The sequence below is a fragment of the Lynx canadensis genome, chromosome B2, assembly GCF_007474595.2.
Source record: "Lynx canadensis isolate LIC74 chromosome B2, mLynCan4.pri.v2, whole genome shotgun sequence".
Taxonomy (NCBI): Eukaryota; Metazoa; Chordata; class Mammalia; order Carnivora; family Felidae; genus Lynx; species Lynx canadensis.
This window is the reverse complement of record NC_044307.1, coordinates 117,525,777-117,544,565: the sequence shown is the minus strand read 5'-3', so window position 1 is coordinate 117,544,565 and position 18,789 is coordinate 117,525,777. Positions and strand designations below refer to the sequence as shown.

General features: G+C 38.4%; 1 protein-coding gene across 1 annotated transcript in view; it reads right to left on the bottom strand.

Annotated features, from left to right (window-relative positions):
- Positions 1 to 18,789, bottom strand: part of LAMA2 (laminin subunit alpha 2) — a 615,841-nt gene that overhangs the window by 12,987 nt on the left and 584,065 nt on the right. Inside the window, 4 exon segments of the mRNA XM_030316311.1 lie at positions 682 to 835; positions 9,009 to 9,164; positions 11,170 to 11,359; positions 11,673 to 11,785. Of these exon segments, the coding sequence (XP_030172171.1) occupies positions 682 to 835; positions 9,009 to 9,164; positions 11,170 to 11,359; positions 11,673 to 11,785 (613 nt within the window).

Sequence of the window (18,789 nt, the reverse complement as noted above, 5' to 3'; positions counted from 1 at the left end):
ATTTCTGAGTGCACTGAATCTTACCTATTAATAGTATATTTTTTGAAAAAAGAAACATTTACTTCTGTTCCCCATGATAACTTCTATACATTATGTGCTCATTAATTTTTTTCTAACTCTAGGACTGAACAGTCCATCTTAAAGTATGTTAAGGTCTTTTTTGTTGTTATATATTTTATATTTTTCTTTCCAAATTGTACATTTACTATCAGTGATCCAGACCTGCTCTGGAAGTGCTCATTAGTAAGGGACAGATGCCTAAAGTCAGGGAAAAGTGCCAATCGTCATCACCATCGATGAGAAATGGGTACCAGTATGTGTCTGTCATGGGTATGAGTGGGAGCTCATGACATGGAGTATTAAAAGAAGTTGAAGAGAGGAAGAAAGAAAAATGCTACCTCGTCTTCAGAAAGGTAGACAGGGAAAACTGAAAAGTAGATAAATTACACGTATAAACATATGGCCCTTCTTGTAGAATTACACTTATTTTTTCTATTAAATCTTCTCACAATAAGACACATTAATCTTTAAGAGACTTTTTGTTATTACTACTATCCGTTTTTATTTCTGGTTTAAGTGTACTAATTTAGGAAATCCAGGACTTTTATTTTTCCATACAAGCCAGAAGTTAATATTTGGACCTATTTAATATTCAACAGGAAGAAAATGGAAGTGCCTCACCTGCTTTGGCAAAACCTGTTCCATCAAAATATGTTCCTTTCTGAGCATTAGCAAAACACGTTCCAACGTGGAAACTGGAGGTTGGTTGTTCAAGATCTACAGGGGCCTCCGCCATCTGAAAATTCCTGATGCAGCCATCAATGCTGTAGGTCACCTAAATATTCAGGTCAGACAAAAACAAATAGCAGGTTTTAGCAGAAACTTTGCCTTTATATGGAATTCAGTAATTTGTGGGGATGCTCTGTGCTTGTAATCATCACCCAGTTTCCTTAAGACAGCCCCAAACTACCTAAATCTGTACCATCATCCCAGGCTTCACAAAATGGGCCCACAGAATCCTCTGTTGGGCTCCTCAACTGGGATATATCTAGCCTATATCTAGATTTTTCTGATATTCTAAATAGTGTACATTGTGACTCTCATGGGACCACTGGTTTGGCAGACCTATGTGCCCCATATGAATATCATGACTTTTCATTAGTTCCTTATGCTGGTTCTGGTCCAGGATGGTGATGTAGAAAGAACCTGAACTTACTACCATGGACACACCAAATCTGTACCTATTGATAAAGCAATTCCTCCTTTAGAAGAATTGAGGGCCGACTGAATAGCTTCTGCACAGCAAAATGGCAACCCCTGACCCAATGAACTGCAATGGGAAGGGATAGTACTGAGGGACTGAGAGGAGATTCATCTGACCTGGGGCACAGAAAAAGAGCAACTAGTATATAAAAGGCTCAGCCCCAGAACCCTGCCAAATGGTGAGGGAGCTGCTGGAACTCTCTGGGTCAGACAGGCTAGTGAGAGCAATGGTTTATGTACTTCCTCCACCTTGATAGCATGGACCACGCCAGCTGGCCTATTGCCTGTGAGCCCCAGCCCCGTAGCTTATACCAGCGCCAGCTGGCCCAGCAAGGCAACCCCAGAATGGTGCACACTGGGACACTCCTGTTCAGTTCTCCCTACAACTCCAGCCATGACACCAAGGTGACACAGGAACAATGAATGCTGGAACACTCCAGACCCATACTACCTCAGCTCCAGATGGCATTCTGTGGCAACCCTGGCACAGAGCACTCCAGGACCTCCTGACTGATGCCTGTTTTGGCTCCAGCAGCCCCAGCAGGGGGCTCCCTGCACTGAGTGCCCCATGAACCTCCAGGCCATACATGCCTCAGTTTCAGTTATTACCAGGGTACCCCTTGCAGGGAGCACCCCAGGATGCCCCAGCCCACATCCCATTTCAGCTCTAGCCACCCCAGAAGGGCATCCTCTGCAGAAGAGTCCCCAAATACCCCAGCTTATACCCACTTCTGTCCTGCCAGGGTGCCCTCTGCATGGACGGCATTAGGAACCCCTGACTTGCACACACTTCAGTTTTAGCTGTCCTGACAAGGCACCCTCTATGCAGAGAGCCCCAGGACCACCCCAGCACATGCCCAGTTCAGTTCCAGCCAATCTACCAGGCAAGCTCCAGCACAGAGTGCCCTGTGACCCCCAGCCAGGAAGTCACCAGGCACACATAGCCTGCACAGGGGATGACCATACCACAAGACTGTTCCTTAAAGTTTAGGAGAAGTAGCTTTTCCACTTAATTCATAGAAACAAACACAAAATCAAGCAAAATGGAGAGACAGAGAAATATATCCCAAACAAAAGGCAAATCTTCAGAAAAAGAACTAAATGAAACAGAGATAAGCAATATACCTAGTAAGGAGTTTAAAATAAATGATTGTAAAGATATTCACTGGACTAGAGAGAAGAGTGGAAGAATTCAGTGAAAACTTCAACAGAGAGATAGAAAATGTAAAAAGGAACTAATCAAATTTGAAGAATATAACTGAAATGAAAAATGTATGAGAGGGAACAGATTACCAGATGTAGAAAAACAGATCAGTAATCTGGAAGATAATAATGGAAAGCACCCAAGCTGAACAGCAAAAAGAAAAAAATAATTTTTTTAAAAAGTGAGAAAGAGAGTGAGCATGTGAGAAGGGGAGGGGCAGAGGGAGAGGAGGGAGAGAATCCCAAATAGCTACAGGTTGTGAGCACAGAGCCTGATATAGGGCTTGATCTCATAAACTGTGAGATCATGACCTGAGCTGAAATCAAGAGTTGGACTTTTAACCAAGTGAGACACCTAGGCACCTTAAGAAAAAAAGAATTTTTTTAAAAAAAATGAGGATAGGTTAAAGGATCTTTTCGACAACATTAAGAAACAAACATTTACATTATGGGGGTGGCAAAAAACTTCCATAACCTAGAAAAGGAAATAGACTTCCAGATTCTAGAAGCACAGATAGTTTCAAACAAAATGAGCCCACGGAAGTCTACACAATGACATATAATAATTAAAATGTCAAAGATTAAATATAGAGAATTTCAAAAGCAGCAAGAGACAAACAGTTATGTAAGAGGGAAATCCCATCAGGCTAGCCATTGATTTTTTTAGTGAAAACTTTACAGGTTAGAAGAGAGTAGCCTCACATATTCAAAGTATTGAAAGAAAAATAAAACAACCAATAATACTGTACCCAGCAAGATTATCATTCAGAAATGAAGGAGAGATAGTTTCTCAGACCAAAAAAAGTTGAAGGAGATCATCACCACTGAAGTGGCCTTACAAGAAATGTTAAAAGGACTTCTTTAAATAGGTAAGGCCATGATTAGATGTCAGAAAATTAAAAAATGTAAAATATGACAACACATACATAAAATGTGGAGAGGGAGTGAAAATGTTTTTCAGTATGTGTTTGAATTTAAATGACCATCAGTGTAGACTGCTATATCCTTAGGATGTTATATGTGAGCCTCATGGTAACCACAACTCCAAACATTTAATAGATACAAAACAATAAAGAGAAAGAAAGCTATACATAACACTACAGAGTCATCAATCACAAGGGAGCAAAAGAATAAAGGTTCAGAGAAGAACTACAAAAACAACCAGAAAGCAATTAACAAAAGAGTAGTAAGTACAAACTTACCAATAATTACATTAAACATAAATGATCTAAATGCTCCAATCAAAAGACAAAATGGTAGAATGGATTAAAAAAAGCAAGATCCATCTATCTGTTATATAAAAGTGACTCACCTCAGACCTAAAGACACAGGCTGAAAGTAAAGGGATAGTAAGAGATATTCCATGCAAATGGCAGCGAGAAAAAAAAAGCCAGTGTAGCAGTACCTATATCAGACAAAAAAGACTTTAAAACGAGGAGTGTAACAAAGGCATTAAACAATAAGGGATGAACCCAACAAAAGGATATAACAATTATAAATACACACATAAAGCACATAAAGAAGATATTAACAGACATAAAAGGAGAAATTGACAGCCACACAATAATAGTAGGAGACTTTAACGCTCTGGTTCCATCAATAAATGCATCATCCGGGATGAAAATCAATAAGGAAATAGCGTCTTTGAACGACACACTAGAGAGATGGACATAACAGATATATACAGAACATTCAATCTCAAGTTAACAGAATACACATTCTTTTTAAGCACACATAGAATATTCTCCACGATAGATCACAGGTTAGGCCACAAAATACGACTCAATAAATTGAAGAAGACTGACATCATATCATGTATCTTTTCTGGTCACATGGTATGAAACTAAAAATCAGTCATAACAACAACAAAAAACTGGAAAAACACAAACATGTGGATGCTAAGCAATGATAGTAAACAACCAATAAGTCATTGAAGAAATAAAAAAAAAATACTTGGGAACAAATGAAAATGAAAACAGACAAGGTGAAATCAGTTCTAAAAGGGAAATTTATATTAACTTACAGGCCTACCTCAAGAAACAAGAACAATCTCAATAACTTTACACATAAAGGAACTAGAAAAGAACAGACAAAACCAAATGTGAGTAGAAGGAAGGAAATAATAAAGATCAGAGCAGAAATAAATGAAAGAGACAAAACAATAGAAAAGATCAATGAAACCAAGAACTGGTTTTTTGAAAGATAAACAAAATTGATAAACCTTTAGCTGGATTCATCAGGGGAAAAAAAGACCCAAATAAATAAAATCAAAGATGGAAGATAACCACCACCACCACCACAGAAATACAAAGGATTATGAGAGACTACTATGAAAAATTATATGCCAACAAATTGCACAATCTAGAGAAATGATTCATTCCTAGAAACCTACAATCTTCCAAAACTGAATCAAGAAGAAATAGAAAGTCTGGACACATAAATTGCTAGTAACAAAATTGAATGGGCAATCAAAAACTACCAACAAACGAAAGTCTTAAACCAGGTGGCTTCATAGTCAAATTCTACCATTTACAGAAGAGTTAATACTTATTTCCTTTAAACTAGTCTAAAAAGTAGAAGAGGAAGGAAAGCTTTCAAATACATTCTATGAAGCCAGCATTACTATGATACCTAAACTGGACAAAGATGCCACAAAATAAGAAAACTACAGGCCAATATGTCTGATGAATATAAATGCAAAAATCCTTAACAAAATATTAAACCACATTCCACAATATATTAAAAATGTGATCAAGTAGGACTTATTCTGTGGATGCAAAATAGTTCAATATTCAAAAATCAACAAGATACATCGCATTGAACACAATGGAGAGCAAAAATCATACAAAAATCATCTCAATAGATGCAGAAAAAACATTCGATAAAGCTCAACATCTGTTGATAAAACCATTCAACAAGGTGGGTTTAGAGGGAACATACCTCAACATAGTAAAGGCAATATGTGAAAAAGCCAGAGCTAACATTATACAGAAGGTGAAAAACTGAGAGCTTTCCTCTAAGATCCAGAACAAGATGAGGAAGTCTATTCTTGATACTTTTATTCAACACAGTACTGAAAATCCTAGCTGCAGCAATCAAGCAAGAAATAAAAGGTGTCCAAATTGGTAAGGAAGAAGTTAAACGGTCACTATTTGCAAATAACATGATAATACATAGAAAAACCTTAAAGACTCCACCAAAAAACTACTAGAAGAAAGAATGAATTCAGTAAAATTGCAGGATACAAAATTAATACCCAGTACTTGATAGAATTTCTATATACTAATAACAAAGTAGCAGAAAGGGAAATTTAGAAAACAATTCCATTTACAATTGTACTGAAAAGAATAAAATCCCTAGAAATAAACTTAACCAAGGAGCTGAAAGACCTATACTCAGAAAACTGTAATAATCCGATGAAAGAAATTGAAGATGACATAAATGGAAAGATATTCCATGTTCATGGATTTGAACAATTAATATTGTTACATAAATATTGTTAAAGCAATCTACAGATTCAGTGCAATCCCTGGCAAAATACCAAAAGCATTTTTCACAAAACTAGGACAAATAATACTAAAATTTACTGAAATAGCCAAAGTGTTCTTAAGAAGGAAGAAGCTGGAGGTAACACAATTCTAGATTTCAAGGATACTATAAAGCCTTAATAATCAAAATTATGATACTAGCTCAAACACAGACACACAGATCAATGGAAAAAATAGAGATCCCAGAAATAAACCTACACTTATATGGTCATTTAATCTACAACAAACAAGGTAAGAATATACAATGCGGAAAAGACTTTTTTTAACATATGGTGCTGGGAAAGCTGGACAACTACATGTAAAAGAATGACACTGGACCACTTTCTTACCACCATACACGAAAATAAACTCAAAATGGATTAAAGACCTAAATGTGGGGGGTGCCTGCATGGCTCAGTTGGTTGTGTCCGACTCTTGATTTCGGTTCAGGTCATGAGTTCGAGCACCACATCCAGCTCTGTGCTGACAGTGTGAAGCCTGCCTTGGATTCTTTCTGCCCCCTCTCTCTGCCTCTTTCTCTCAAATAAATATTAAAAAAAAAAAAAGACCTAAATGTGATACGTGAAACCATAAAACTCCTAGAAGAAAACATCAGCAGTAATTCCTTTGACCCTGGCCTTAACAACATTGTTCTAGACATGTCTCCTCAAGCAGGGAAACAAAAGCAAAAATAAACTATTGGGACAACATAAAAAGTTTCTGCACAGCAAAGGAAACTATCAAGAAAACAAGGCAACCTACTGAAGGGGAGAAGATATTTGCAAATGACATATCCAATGAGGGGTTTACATCCAAAATGTATAAAGAACTTATACAACTCAACACCAAAAATAACCCAACTAAAAAATGGGCAGAGTATACGAATAGACATCTTCCAAGGAAGACATACAGATGGCTAACAGACACATGAAACGACGCTGAACATCATTAATCATTAGGGCAATATAAATCAAAACCACAATGAGATATCTTCTTCCATTCTCAGAAAGGCTAGAATCAAAAAGACAAGAAATAACAAGTTTCTGTGAGAATATGAAGAAAAAGGAAACTTTATACACTACTGTGAACAAGGGGAATGAAAACTGATACAGCCACTGTGGAAAACAGTATGGAGGTTCCTCAAAAAAATTAAAAATAGAACTATCATATGATTCAATAATTCCACTACTGGGTATTTACCCAAAGAAAATGAAAACGCTAATTTGAAAAGATACATGTTCCTCTACGTTTAATGCAGAATGATTTACAACTGCCAAGATAAGGAAGCAAAGTAAGTATCCAAATGGACAAATGGGTAAAGAACACGGTATTTATATGCAATGGAATATTACTGAGCCATAAAATAGTGAGATCTTGCCATCTGTAACAACATGGATGGACAAAGAGGGTGTTATGCCAAATGAAGTAAGGTAGAGAAGACAAATACTATATGATTTCACTTATATGTAGAATCTAAAACACACACATGCACACACACACACACACACAACACAACAAAACCAAAAACGAATGAACAAACAAAAACCAGAAACAGACTCATAATTACAGAGAACAAGTTGATGGTTGCCAGAGGGGTGGAGGTGGGGGGATGGGCAAAATGGGTGAAGGGGAGTGGAAGGTATAGACATCCAGGTATGGAATGAGTAAGTCATTGAATAAAAGCTATAGCATAGGGAATACAGTCTGTAGTATTGTAATAGCATTGTATAGTGACAGGTGTAGCTACACTTGCAGTGAGCACAACATAATGTATAAATTTGACGAATTACTATGTATACTTGAAACTAATGTGACATTGTGTCAACTGTATAATTAAAAAAATAACTTAATTAGTCCCTTATGTTTTTATTTCATGTTTCTATTAATAGTTTATTAGTTTAATAGTTTATTAACCTTACTATCTCTATATACATTCTGTCATAATCTAATTTTAAGTTCTATTTGAAAAGATAATTAAGTTTGGCTTAGCGTTTCTTCCTTATGAAAATCTAATGGAAGCTTTGGACTCGTTCCCAAGAAAATGTATATACACTTGAAAGTTTGCATGATGTGTTTAGAATTTAGGGACTGTACACGTAATTCAATCATACTCTGCTCCCTTATATTTCATCTGGTTTTAGGGACACAAGTTAATCACTCTTGTCATTTTCCAGAGACTCTCATTGTGATAGGTTTAGGTATCATATCTGATAGCTATGAAAGGAACGTAATACTGAGCACCCACAAGAGGAACCAAAGGCTGAGAATTAAACAATGATGATGAACAGCTGTGTTTGATGAAGAATAGCTCTGCATTATCATGTGTTCTAATTTGAGTATAGAAATGTAACACATTTCTTTGTGATACATTCTCTAAAAACATGGATCCCCTATAGTTCTTACAATAGTGCTTTCCGAAGGAAACGAGGACACATGGTCTGGCAAAAAATTATTTTGTGATTACTGACTTATAAAATTGTGAGGACTTTAAATTTGGAATCCTATAGTGTACTCTATATACTGTAGTTCAGTACTGGACAACTATACTGTAAATATTGCAATCTCTCGATATTTGCAAAATCTCTAGTCCTGAAACAATGTCGTCAATATTATCTTCCTCGTTTTCCAGTGCTTTCTATATGCTTAGTACTCTTCCAAGGACTTTAAATATATTACCTCATTTAATTTTTGCAATAACCTTGTTTCTTTGGTATTATTATCCTGTTTTACAAAAGAGGGAACTTTGTCAAAGAAACATTAAGTAATGTGCTCCAGACCACACTAGTTAAGTAGGTACCCAAACGGGGAGAGTCTGGCTCTAGGGTCCATGTGCTGTTTTGTGGCATTATCCCTCATAGTCAAATCAGTCTAGAAAGTCTTCTGTCACTTCTCAGAAAAGATGATTTCCTGTTCACTTACAAGTGGTCATAGGTCAATATGACCTAATAATTCAACATATGTACATGACCCAGGCAGTTATTTAAGACACAAAAAAATAATTAATTAAACCCTTACTGGACCAATTCTTCGGGTGGTATAGTTGATGGGCAGTCCGCCAACATACAGCATCCCCACAACATCTAGGATATCAGCTTTCTTGGGACTGATGGTTCTGTTGGAAGCATCATCTACATAAATAATTCCTTCTTGCTTAATTCGCATAATCCTAATCTACAAAAAGAAGAGGAGTCATTAAAGCCAATCAAGGATACATTTCAAATGTGCAGAGTGTAAGATGTAAGAACTTTCTGGCTATTCCTTAAGAAAAAGCAAAATAACTTACTGAGTGCCTAATATGTGCTAAGCCCATGAGTGAAACTGAACTCATTTTACACAATATCTCAAACTCCCTCTTTTCCATTACTACCATCTCCAAGAGTCCAAAATCTTCCTAGATGAGTTTTAGATTAAAGACTTTTCTATAGATTGCCAAGTGAGCACATGTATCAAGAGGTACGCATGTTGTCAGGAACCTTGCAGATTAAGAGCCCCATCATGAATTAAGTGGGCTGCAAAATTCATGTCCAGTTTTAAACATGCATTAGTTTGAGCTAAGCCTGGTCTCCCCAACACAATTTCAGATATGCTACATCCCTCTGCCTAATAGGCATTTTTTGTGCAGAATTGAAGGAAGGGCAGCACATCAAGGCTGCAAGGCAGTTTCCACAGCAGGTGATTAGTTCAAAGGCAGGAGGAAGATGGAAAGCTACCTGATGCTGAAATTACAGCAGGGGGGTGAATTATCTGTTGGGGACAGAGGGAAATAAGGAGTGTCAAGATTGGCTTGGGCACAAAAAAATTTGAGTCTGAGTTCAGGAAACGGAGTGGGTGACCCTGTCGAATGCTGGAGCACACTGATGGTTTAAAATGAATCTATGTTAGGATTAGAATAATCAAAACCTCATTTTTACACTTATCTTGGTTTGGGAAACAATTTTAAAAAATCTTCAAAATAAAATCCCTCCTTAATTTGGCTGCTTATAGTATTGAAACTTTCTTTCTTAATCCCAGATGCACTGTGGACCAACAATATGCCAGTTTTTTAAGTGTAATGTTTATTCTATTAGCCAGAGAGGAGAATTAGCTTTAATGAGAGTTCCTTCATGAAGCTCAGTATTTGCTAGTCATAAGCTCCCAAGCAAATATGAAAATTCCATTTCTTATTTCCAAGATAACGAATTGACAGACTTTGCATTTTTATTATATTTGTTTCAGGTTCTTTGGCTTGTCATCTCTCTCTCTCTCTCTCTCTCTCTCTCTCTCTCTCTCTCTCTATATATATATATATATATATATATATATATATATGTTTATGACAAGCCAAAGTGTGTTAATATATAAAATCCAACACCTAATAATATCAAACTCTAAAAATTAAGCATTTTATTGGTCTACCTAGGGAAGCTTTACTGAATAGGCGATCACAGGTGCAGAAACAAATTCTGAGTTTTCATTTTAATAAGGCAGTATATTATCTATTTGCAGTCTTGCCAAAGAGGACAGTAAGCTGGCAAATGAGCCTTCTGTGCCCATAATAGTGCCAGTTTCTGGGTGTAAGGCCAATGTTTTAAAAGTTGTTCCAAATGACTGTCGGTGGAAATGTGGCCCTCAGGCCCTTTCAACATGATACAGCAGATTCCCAAACTCTTGGTTTTCACAGTATGGGGTGTGATGAGGAGGGGTGGTATTAGGGCTCATTTCAGTTTACCACCTTTTAAGTTTGTCAAATATTATCTCATAAAAGAGAGGCCATGTTAGCACCTTAAAACATGAAAATATAATCTCAGAATATTTATTATTCCTCTAAATTGAATACATAGAGCTTGGAGGTAAACATACTCCATTGTCCTACATTTCTCACTTACAGTAGTGAAACTGTCTTCAACTATTGGCCCTGGTGTTCAGACAGATGTTTGGGAACCAGAGCTGTATAGCAATAATGGAGTCCTGTGCTACCATGATGAAGCATGTAAGTGATCAAATACACACCTACCCAGGTCTGATGACATTTCCCAGTTGTATGTGGCACTTGCTTTATTTTTAGCCTCAGCCACATTCCAGTAGCACCAGAGTCGGCACATGCCCTGGCAAAACAGCACCTGCACCAGGGGAATGCCAACGGCTGCCACTTAGTATTCCCCTCGTAGGCCGCTGCCAACATCTCATGGACTATTACCTTGTGCCACTGACCATCGTTGATCTTGGTGGGGATCATGGTGTTGGTGTCACCACTTCCCAAGTCATAACTGAAGTAGGGCAATCCATTTCTCAACTGAACGGTAGCAAAATCAGCATGATTGATCCGAGCCATGTAAAAAAGCAGGCCTGATTCAGCTTCCGTTCGCACTTCAAACTCGATTGTGAGGCTGTGAAAGCACGCAAAATAAAACAAAAGTAAAAGCGTTCTTATTCTAAGCTAAAGTTGCCTCTGCTCACGGGGGTTGATTTTCACACAGGACAGTAAAACCACCTCTGAAATGAAGACTTTCCAGGTCTGCTGATTTCCTAAACTGAGCTCCTCAGGCGCAGGCAAGTATCATTCTATTCTCTATCGTACTCAGTGAATTTAAAACACTCACTTCATTAATGAATAAATGTAGTTGATTAAACTTGAATCAGGGCAGATACTCAGTATTTCCATTTGTCAGCTCTTTCTCAGTATCTCAGAATAATACATACCGGTTTTTAACTTTGGTGTCATCGAAGGCGATCGCAATGTGACTGTTTTTTGAAAGCCCAAACTGCTTGCTCCCTATCAAAAGAGCTGGTTCTGCTTCTGCAGCACAAGGACCCTGTAAAATACCCGGGAGAGAAAGAAGAGATTATAGACTCTGTTTTTGCAAAATTTGATCCTATTATCTACTTGTTTCTTCTATTTTAGCTTAATATTCCTGTATAATCTTACTGAGGTTCCTTAAGAAGAAAATTTACTAATGTCTGTTTTCTACTACATGGTAGACAGTTACTATGAAATGTTCAGTGAATGGGAATCTGTTTTCTTGTCCTGCACCCTTGAATCACCAAATCAATGTGCTCAAAAATATTTATTGATCAATTCATGTTTTCATTACCCTCCAAGGAAAAAAAAATTGTTTATGTTTCTGAGAAAACTGGAATTTCCTTTTCACTTTTACCTCACTTATGAAGAGTTATATTCTTCGAAGATTGGACAGGGAAAATGACAAGCTAGCCACCAAGTTATAAGAGGAGAAAAATGTGTTCCTTTTTGCCCTCCCCATTTTCTATCTCCCACTGTATTACTTTTTCTTGAAAATTATCAGTCTACTGGAAGGTTTCCATGAATTTGGACTTTCAAGATGGTGTATCTAAACTTGCAAGTCAGGCCATTCAGGCCCTGAGCCAGTTGCTAGGCAACCCAGTACATTTTTTAATGTATCCCACCATATACCATTTCAACTGTCACTGTGCAAAGACCCACTTCTTACATGAGGGAGAGCTCCGTGCGGGGCGGGCTTACTTGGTTTAATGCTCTGCTGTCACCATCTTGAAATTCTTAATACTTTTTGAAAAAGCGGCCCTGCATTTTCATTTTGCTCTGGGCGCTGGAAACTATACAGCCAGTCCTGGCTGAGTGGACCGTATTTGGCCAGTGTAACCCGTAGCTCAATAGATAATCAAGGCTCCTCAAATTACTTGAGTCATAATTCCTTTCTCTGTTCTCTATTTGCACAAAATAGCTTGAAGTACAGGCTTCTTAAGAGGTCCTTTAGAACACACAGTACATGGGAAAATAGCCTGCACGCTCTCAAACAACACATCTGTTTTTAAGATCTGCACTTAATAGCTCTGGATGGGCCACTGCCCTAGTGAGCGCTGACTCAGCAGAGGTTCTCAAACAGCCCAAGGCAGGCTTTTGATGCAGAATGTTCTTCTCAAATAGAAGATGAGATGACTCATCAGCGCACAGGACATTTTTACTTGAGGAGGAAAAGCCTTGCTCTCTTTTCTCTTGAGCTTCCTCAAACGGAGCACTCCGCCGCAGCAGGTAAAAGGCTTTAAGTGTTTGAAATGCTATAAAATTGGTCTTCATGGAAGTATTTCCCTTCTTGCTTCCCAGGAGATGGTCAGTTACAAAGAGCAGACTGTGGCAGAAATTCACACAGATATGCAAAAACCCAGTGGGTAGAACAGGAAAATGCTATTTATTCACACAGCTGAATGGCCTCTCTTGGAATCAACATGTGGCCCCTTTCTGGTTACTGCCTGTAAAAAGAGCCCAAATGGAAAGGCTCTGGTAGCTTAATGTCTCTGCCTGCAATGATGCTATTAATAGAATTGGGATCATTTATTAACCTCTCGCGAGATTTCCTACACAGAGGCCCCATGCCACAAACGTTAGTAGTCTGCAGTCCTCCCCTGAAATCTCTTAAGCGAATCCTACCTGCTGTGAGTCCATTAGGGGCAAAATCTGGCTAAAACATCTCTAACTCCTCAGCTCTGAAAACTGAGAAACTGAAAAGGTTAATGGATGCTGAGGAATTAGGGAACAATGAGTGTGGCTGTAAAGAAAATCACCAGCAGGTTATTTCTATGTTATTCTTAATCATTGTGGTCACTCGTCTAGTTGCTATATATATATAAATGTCAATATAACATAACTTTAATAATATAATTTTTTAAATGACCAAAGTGGCAATTCTAAAGGTTAGGTGTTCATTGGTAGCAGCTATAGGTCACAGAGAGCTTTTGTCTTTATGTATTTTGGGCACTGAGGCCCAAACACCACAATAAGCGTGCTTGCTGGTAAACTGGACAGATCTTTCCAACACTGGTCCTAAGCTGACCAGTTTTCTCTCACATGCTATCAGATTTTCTAGGTGCAAACGACCATGCTTACATTATTTTAGGAAAACCTTTGACTCAAAAAGGATAGGGACTTTGTAAGAGTTCTTTTAAGAAGCATTACATGTTACATCCGCTGGACATTTAGGAAGAGTGAAGCCAGAGGGGCTCTGGCTTGACTTTTGCAACAGGCAGATTCCTCAGACTGGCCAATGTTCTAGAAGACAGTGATAACGGGTCACTCTACTACATAATCTCCAAGTAGAAAACCATATGCTAAGTTCACTGTATGTTGGGGACACTCAAATCGATGTTTTCTATCATCAGTTTGCAATAGGATGGACACTATGAATACTTCTTTACTAAAACTTGTGTCACGTTCCTTTATAAAACGGCAGTTAGGAGAGGACTGAGAAATGTAGTATAGGAAAGTTTTTACACGTATGTACATTTGGAAGACAATTTTCCAGCCTGTACTCTGGGAATGTTTTGGTGCAAGTGTAGACCTCTATAATCTCACTTGGTTAAAGACAAATAGGACTGGGTCTTGTCTGCTGTGCTTCACTTTCCCCAGGGTGAGTCTGAAACCAGGCCCAACGTGGGACGTGCACGTACAGGAGGGGGCAGACCCTAGTGGTTTGCCTGTGGCTACTCTCCCTCCCCTACTCCCTGATGCCCCTCTATAACATTATTATTATTTTTAAACGTTTTATTTATTTTTGAGAGAGGGAGAGAGAGAGAGAGAGAGAGAGAGAAAGAATGAGCATGAGCATAAGCAGGGGAGGAGCAGAGAGGGGAGGGGCAGAGGATCTGAACCGGGCTCTGAGCTGACAGCAGCGACTCCCATGCGGGACTTGAATTTATGAACTGTGAGATCATAACCTGAGCCTAAGGGAGAGGCTTAACCGACTGAGCCACCCAGGCACCCCTAATTCTAACATTTTAAAGGCAATATGTGAGATGGAACAACGAGTGCCCCATGGTTTGCACAAGCATAAGATGCTCCTATTTTTCAACCTGCTTCCCACAGAAGTCTAAGCTAAGGAGAACAGGTAAGAGAAAGGGTCCTCTAAGGAGGCAATTCTAAGGAAATTTAAAGAATGATGGTTGCAAGACAAATCTTCCTTCTCCAAGCTAATGTGAGTTTCAGGGAGGGCATCATCTTTATGGATGTGATACTTTACCTGTATTATTTTGGAAACACTTATCTTTGAAATCTATTAAAGCAACAATAATAATAAAAAAAAAAAAATCACAGGCTCATCAATCTTAACATGTTACAATCCTGCCACCTTGTGGGAACTCTTTAAAGTACTGCATGTGCATATGGGGAAAAAATGTGATCTGGAGGATGCAGCCTGCTTGCTGGTGTCCGCTTGGCAGGTGACAAGTTGTGGGCAGACAAGACTTAAGTGAGGAGTCTAAATGTGGCGTACCTGCTGATTAGGGCAGTGGCATAGTCGGAGAGGATTCTGAAGGAAGCCATATTTCTTAAAGCCGGGCATCGGCCAATGGACAATGCAGCAGATTAGTAACAGCGAAAACTTTTTCACCTCACAGTTACTCCATTTCAGGTCAGAATAAATCAGTGGTCATTTCCAACTGCTGTTTGTTGGCTGACATTTGGAAATGAGTTATTGCATTCAGGGTAGCATGTGATTGGTAGGCAAGGATTCCTCGACTTTAGATTGGTGCAGAGCAGAGATTTAAATTGCATTTATCAAAACTGGCATCTTTGTTCTTGAAAGCATCAAATGATGAATGATCATAAAAACTACATCATTTTCTCCCTTCATGAGTCAGTAATCCCTCTAACAAATGTGGGCTAGAATCACATCTGAGAAGTTGGATGTTTCTTTGTGATGCTTTTATTTATGGATGAATACTAAGTGGAAGATACTTTTTAACGGCACTGACTTCAATGTTCTGAAATATAAAATCCTTACTCAAGCTGTTTGAGAAAGTGAATTATGTTACTACCCAGCACATGAGATTTTTTGGTAAAGTATTCGGCATTTGCAGTAATATTTATACACTAACACCCGAATAGAGATTTCTTGTAGTACGGATAATGTGTGTTTTCCCTTTAAAGACATACCAGTATCCAACTGATTCATCATTTGGCATAGACTGTACTTAGCTTTTAAAGTTGTAGTATTAAAGCTGCTTGATAAATAGTTTTCTTTTGGTCTATTCTTTCCTTCTCTGCCCGCTTCTTTCCCCCAACACCCCAAGAGCCCTTAACAACACAGGACTCTTCACGGCTATTTATACCACTCTTCTGTGTTCACATTTCAAACTTCAAGTTCCACATTCCAATAAGCTTCAAGGAAAAAATACAGCCAGTCATTGTATACAAATCCACACAGGCTTGGTATAAAGACTTGGTATAAATACCATATATATCTGTAGGTGGTAATAGAAGTCTACTGTCTTATCTAACCCCACCCTCCACCATCTTCCATGAGAAATCTCTACAAATATAATATGTAGAAATGTTTTATCCAGCTCTAAATGAGCCAAAGAATGAGAGAGAAGAACAAAGGGAAGATGGGCTCCCACACTATCAAATGGGATAATACACATGTAATGCTCTCTGATCTATGTATGATGTTCTAGCATGTGTTACTGATGGGACTGACATAATCCATTTCACAGGGTAGGGCTTTCTTAGGATACTCCAAAACTTCCCTGGAGTATAGTGAACATCATCCTCGTGATGTGAGGTGTTGGTGGGGAGGGGTGAGATGGTGTAGAGAAGAAAAAGAAAAGGGGACTGAAGATAGGGGATGGTTCCTGTTGGCTCTGCTAGAACAAATAGGGGACAGTTCCTACGTCAGGATTTAAGTTGCAAGCCTTAATTGTTAAACACGTTCTTACAATCTAACTCCTGATTAAAAAAGGAAAGAAGATGGTGAAAGTGGAAAATGAGGTGAGACTTGAGATATAAGAGAAATTCTACTGGAGTCTATAATTGTTGAAACATGGAACACTCGCCCCACTTTGTTTCCTGGCACTTGCTCTCTGCCTAAAAGTGTGAAAGGGTAACTCTTCCCAGAGAAGAACAATGGAGTGTTACTATGAGCCAGACATTGTGCTAGGTGCTTTGCATACAGTGTATAATTTATTGTCTCGGGATCCATGCAGGTAGATATTATCCTTCTTATTTTTCAATGGGTCAGCTTACATTCAGAAAGGACAAGTAACCCACCAGAGTCCACTGCGTAAAAGTGGGTGGGCTATGGCGGGGAAGGGAGACGTGGCCAGTTCCCGATCACTGGAGTAAGGGCCAGTTTGCTTCTTCAGTGACCCCCAAAGTGGAGGGTTTAGGGAGACCCACTCACCACATCCCTCTTTCCCAGACGAGAAATCAGCTATCTAACGGGATACTGAGCAGGAATCAATGTTGAAAACCAATGCTTTCAATTTATCTTTTAAAAAGAGTTATGAAAACAAAACACAGGTAAGAATAGTTTGTTTAAATGATGAAAATCATCTCTAGTCCATAATACATCTGCTGTTAGCATCTGATATATTTCTTGCAAGGGTTTTTTTAATGAGTTTTTCTATCTTTCGATATAGATGTGATTATGCAGTATTATATGGCTTTATATCCTGTTTTCCCCACTTAACACAATGTCATAAGTATGTCATCATCATTTTATGTTGTTTCAATTGAAAGATTTTATGTATTAAGACTGTGATGACATATTAACATTTGCATTTTATAGACCTGTTTTTACACTTCTGGGTACTACTAGTCATTTTGTTTGGATGGAGTTTAATGGTGTCCCCTGCCATGCTTCCAATTTTCAATCTTGAGACCTAGTGGGTTGTGCTTGTAGCCCACATTCCGCACTTATCCAGACTGATCTCCACACATACTTGCTCACTTTGTCATTTATATTAATGTCCAATTTCTCAAATCTGCCTCTCTGTCTCTGTATTTCTCCCACCCCCCCCCCCTTCTCCCTCTCCCTGGCCAGCAATGATGATATCTTATTCATTTTTTGCATTAGTAGGCTCTTAACAAATATTTGTTATAAATTTGTTATAAATGTCAAACTTTTAGTAGCCTTTAAAAAGCAGACCTTCTTCTCCACACACACACACAAAGAATGAGAAAGAGAGAAAGAAATCAAATTAGAAGATATACATGGTTCCATAATCTGAAACTATAAAAATACAACTCAATAGGGATAGAAATTCTAAAAAATGCAATTACCACCACACAGTATAAATAATTCTAACGTGCAAGAGAAGGGACAATAGCTGTTAGAATTTAGATATCTGGGTTTTAGTGGCAACTGTCTATAACGCGTGTGATCACAGGCCATCCTGTAAGGTCTAGGGCTTTGTTTCCCCATATGGAAATTAAGAGTCAGAATCTTTAAGGTCCCTTCCAACTCTGATATTCCGTGAGCCTTTGTATGCCAGCCCATAGGACTGCCATTCAACTTCTCTTTTGCTTTTGTCTTGTCTAAGTGGAATGTTCTGTTTTGGAAAAGTTAAAACATACACTGCTGAGAGAAAATGGAAATTGGAATTAGAACAGAAGGTTATAAGAAAACTTAAATGAGTTAAAATCTCTAGTCCCAGATGGGAAAGTATCTTTATTTTCAGAAAAAGGGAAAAAACGTGATCTCTGGAAACCACAGAGGGAAATGCTTCAGACTCCCTAAAAAATAAAGTCTGCATGGGCATTTAGAAAAGAAAGGTGAGGGAAGCCTGAGTGGCTCAGTTGGTTGAGCATCCAACTCTTGATTTAGGCTCAGGTTATGGTCTCACGATCATGGGTTCAAGCCCCATGTCGGGCTCTGTGCTTGCAGTGTGGAGGCTGCTTGGGATCCTCTCTCTCTCCCTCTCTCCCCCTTGTGCTCACCACCTCTCTCAAAATAAATAAATAAACTTTAAAAAAAGAAAAGAAAAGAAAAGAAAAGAAAAGAAAGGAAAGGAAAGGAAAGGAAAGGAAAGGAAAGGAAAGGAAAGGAAA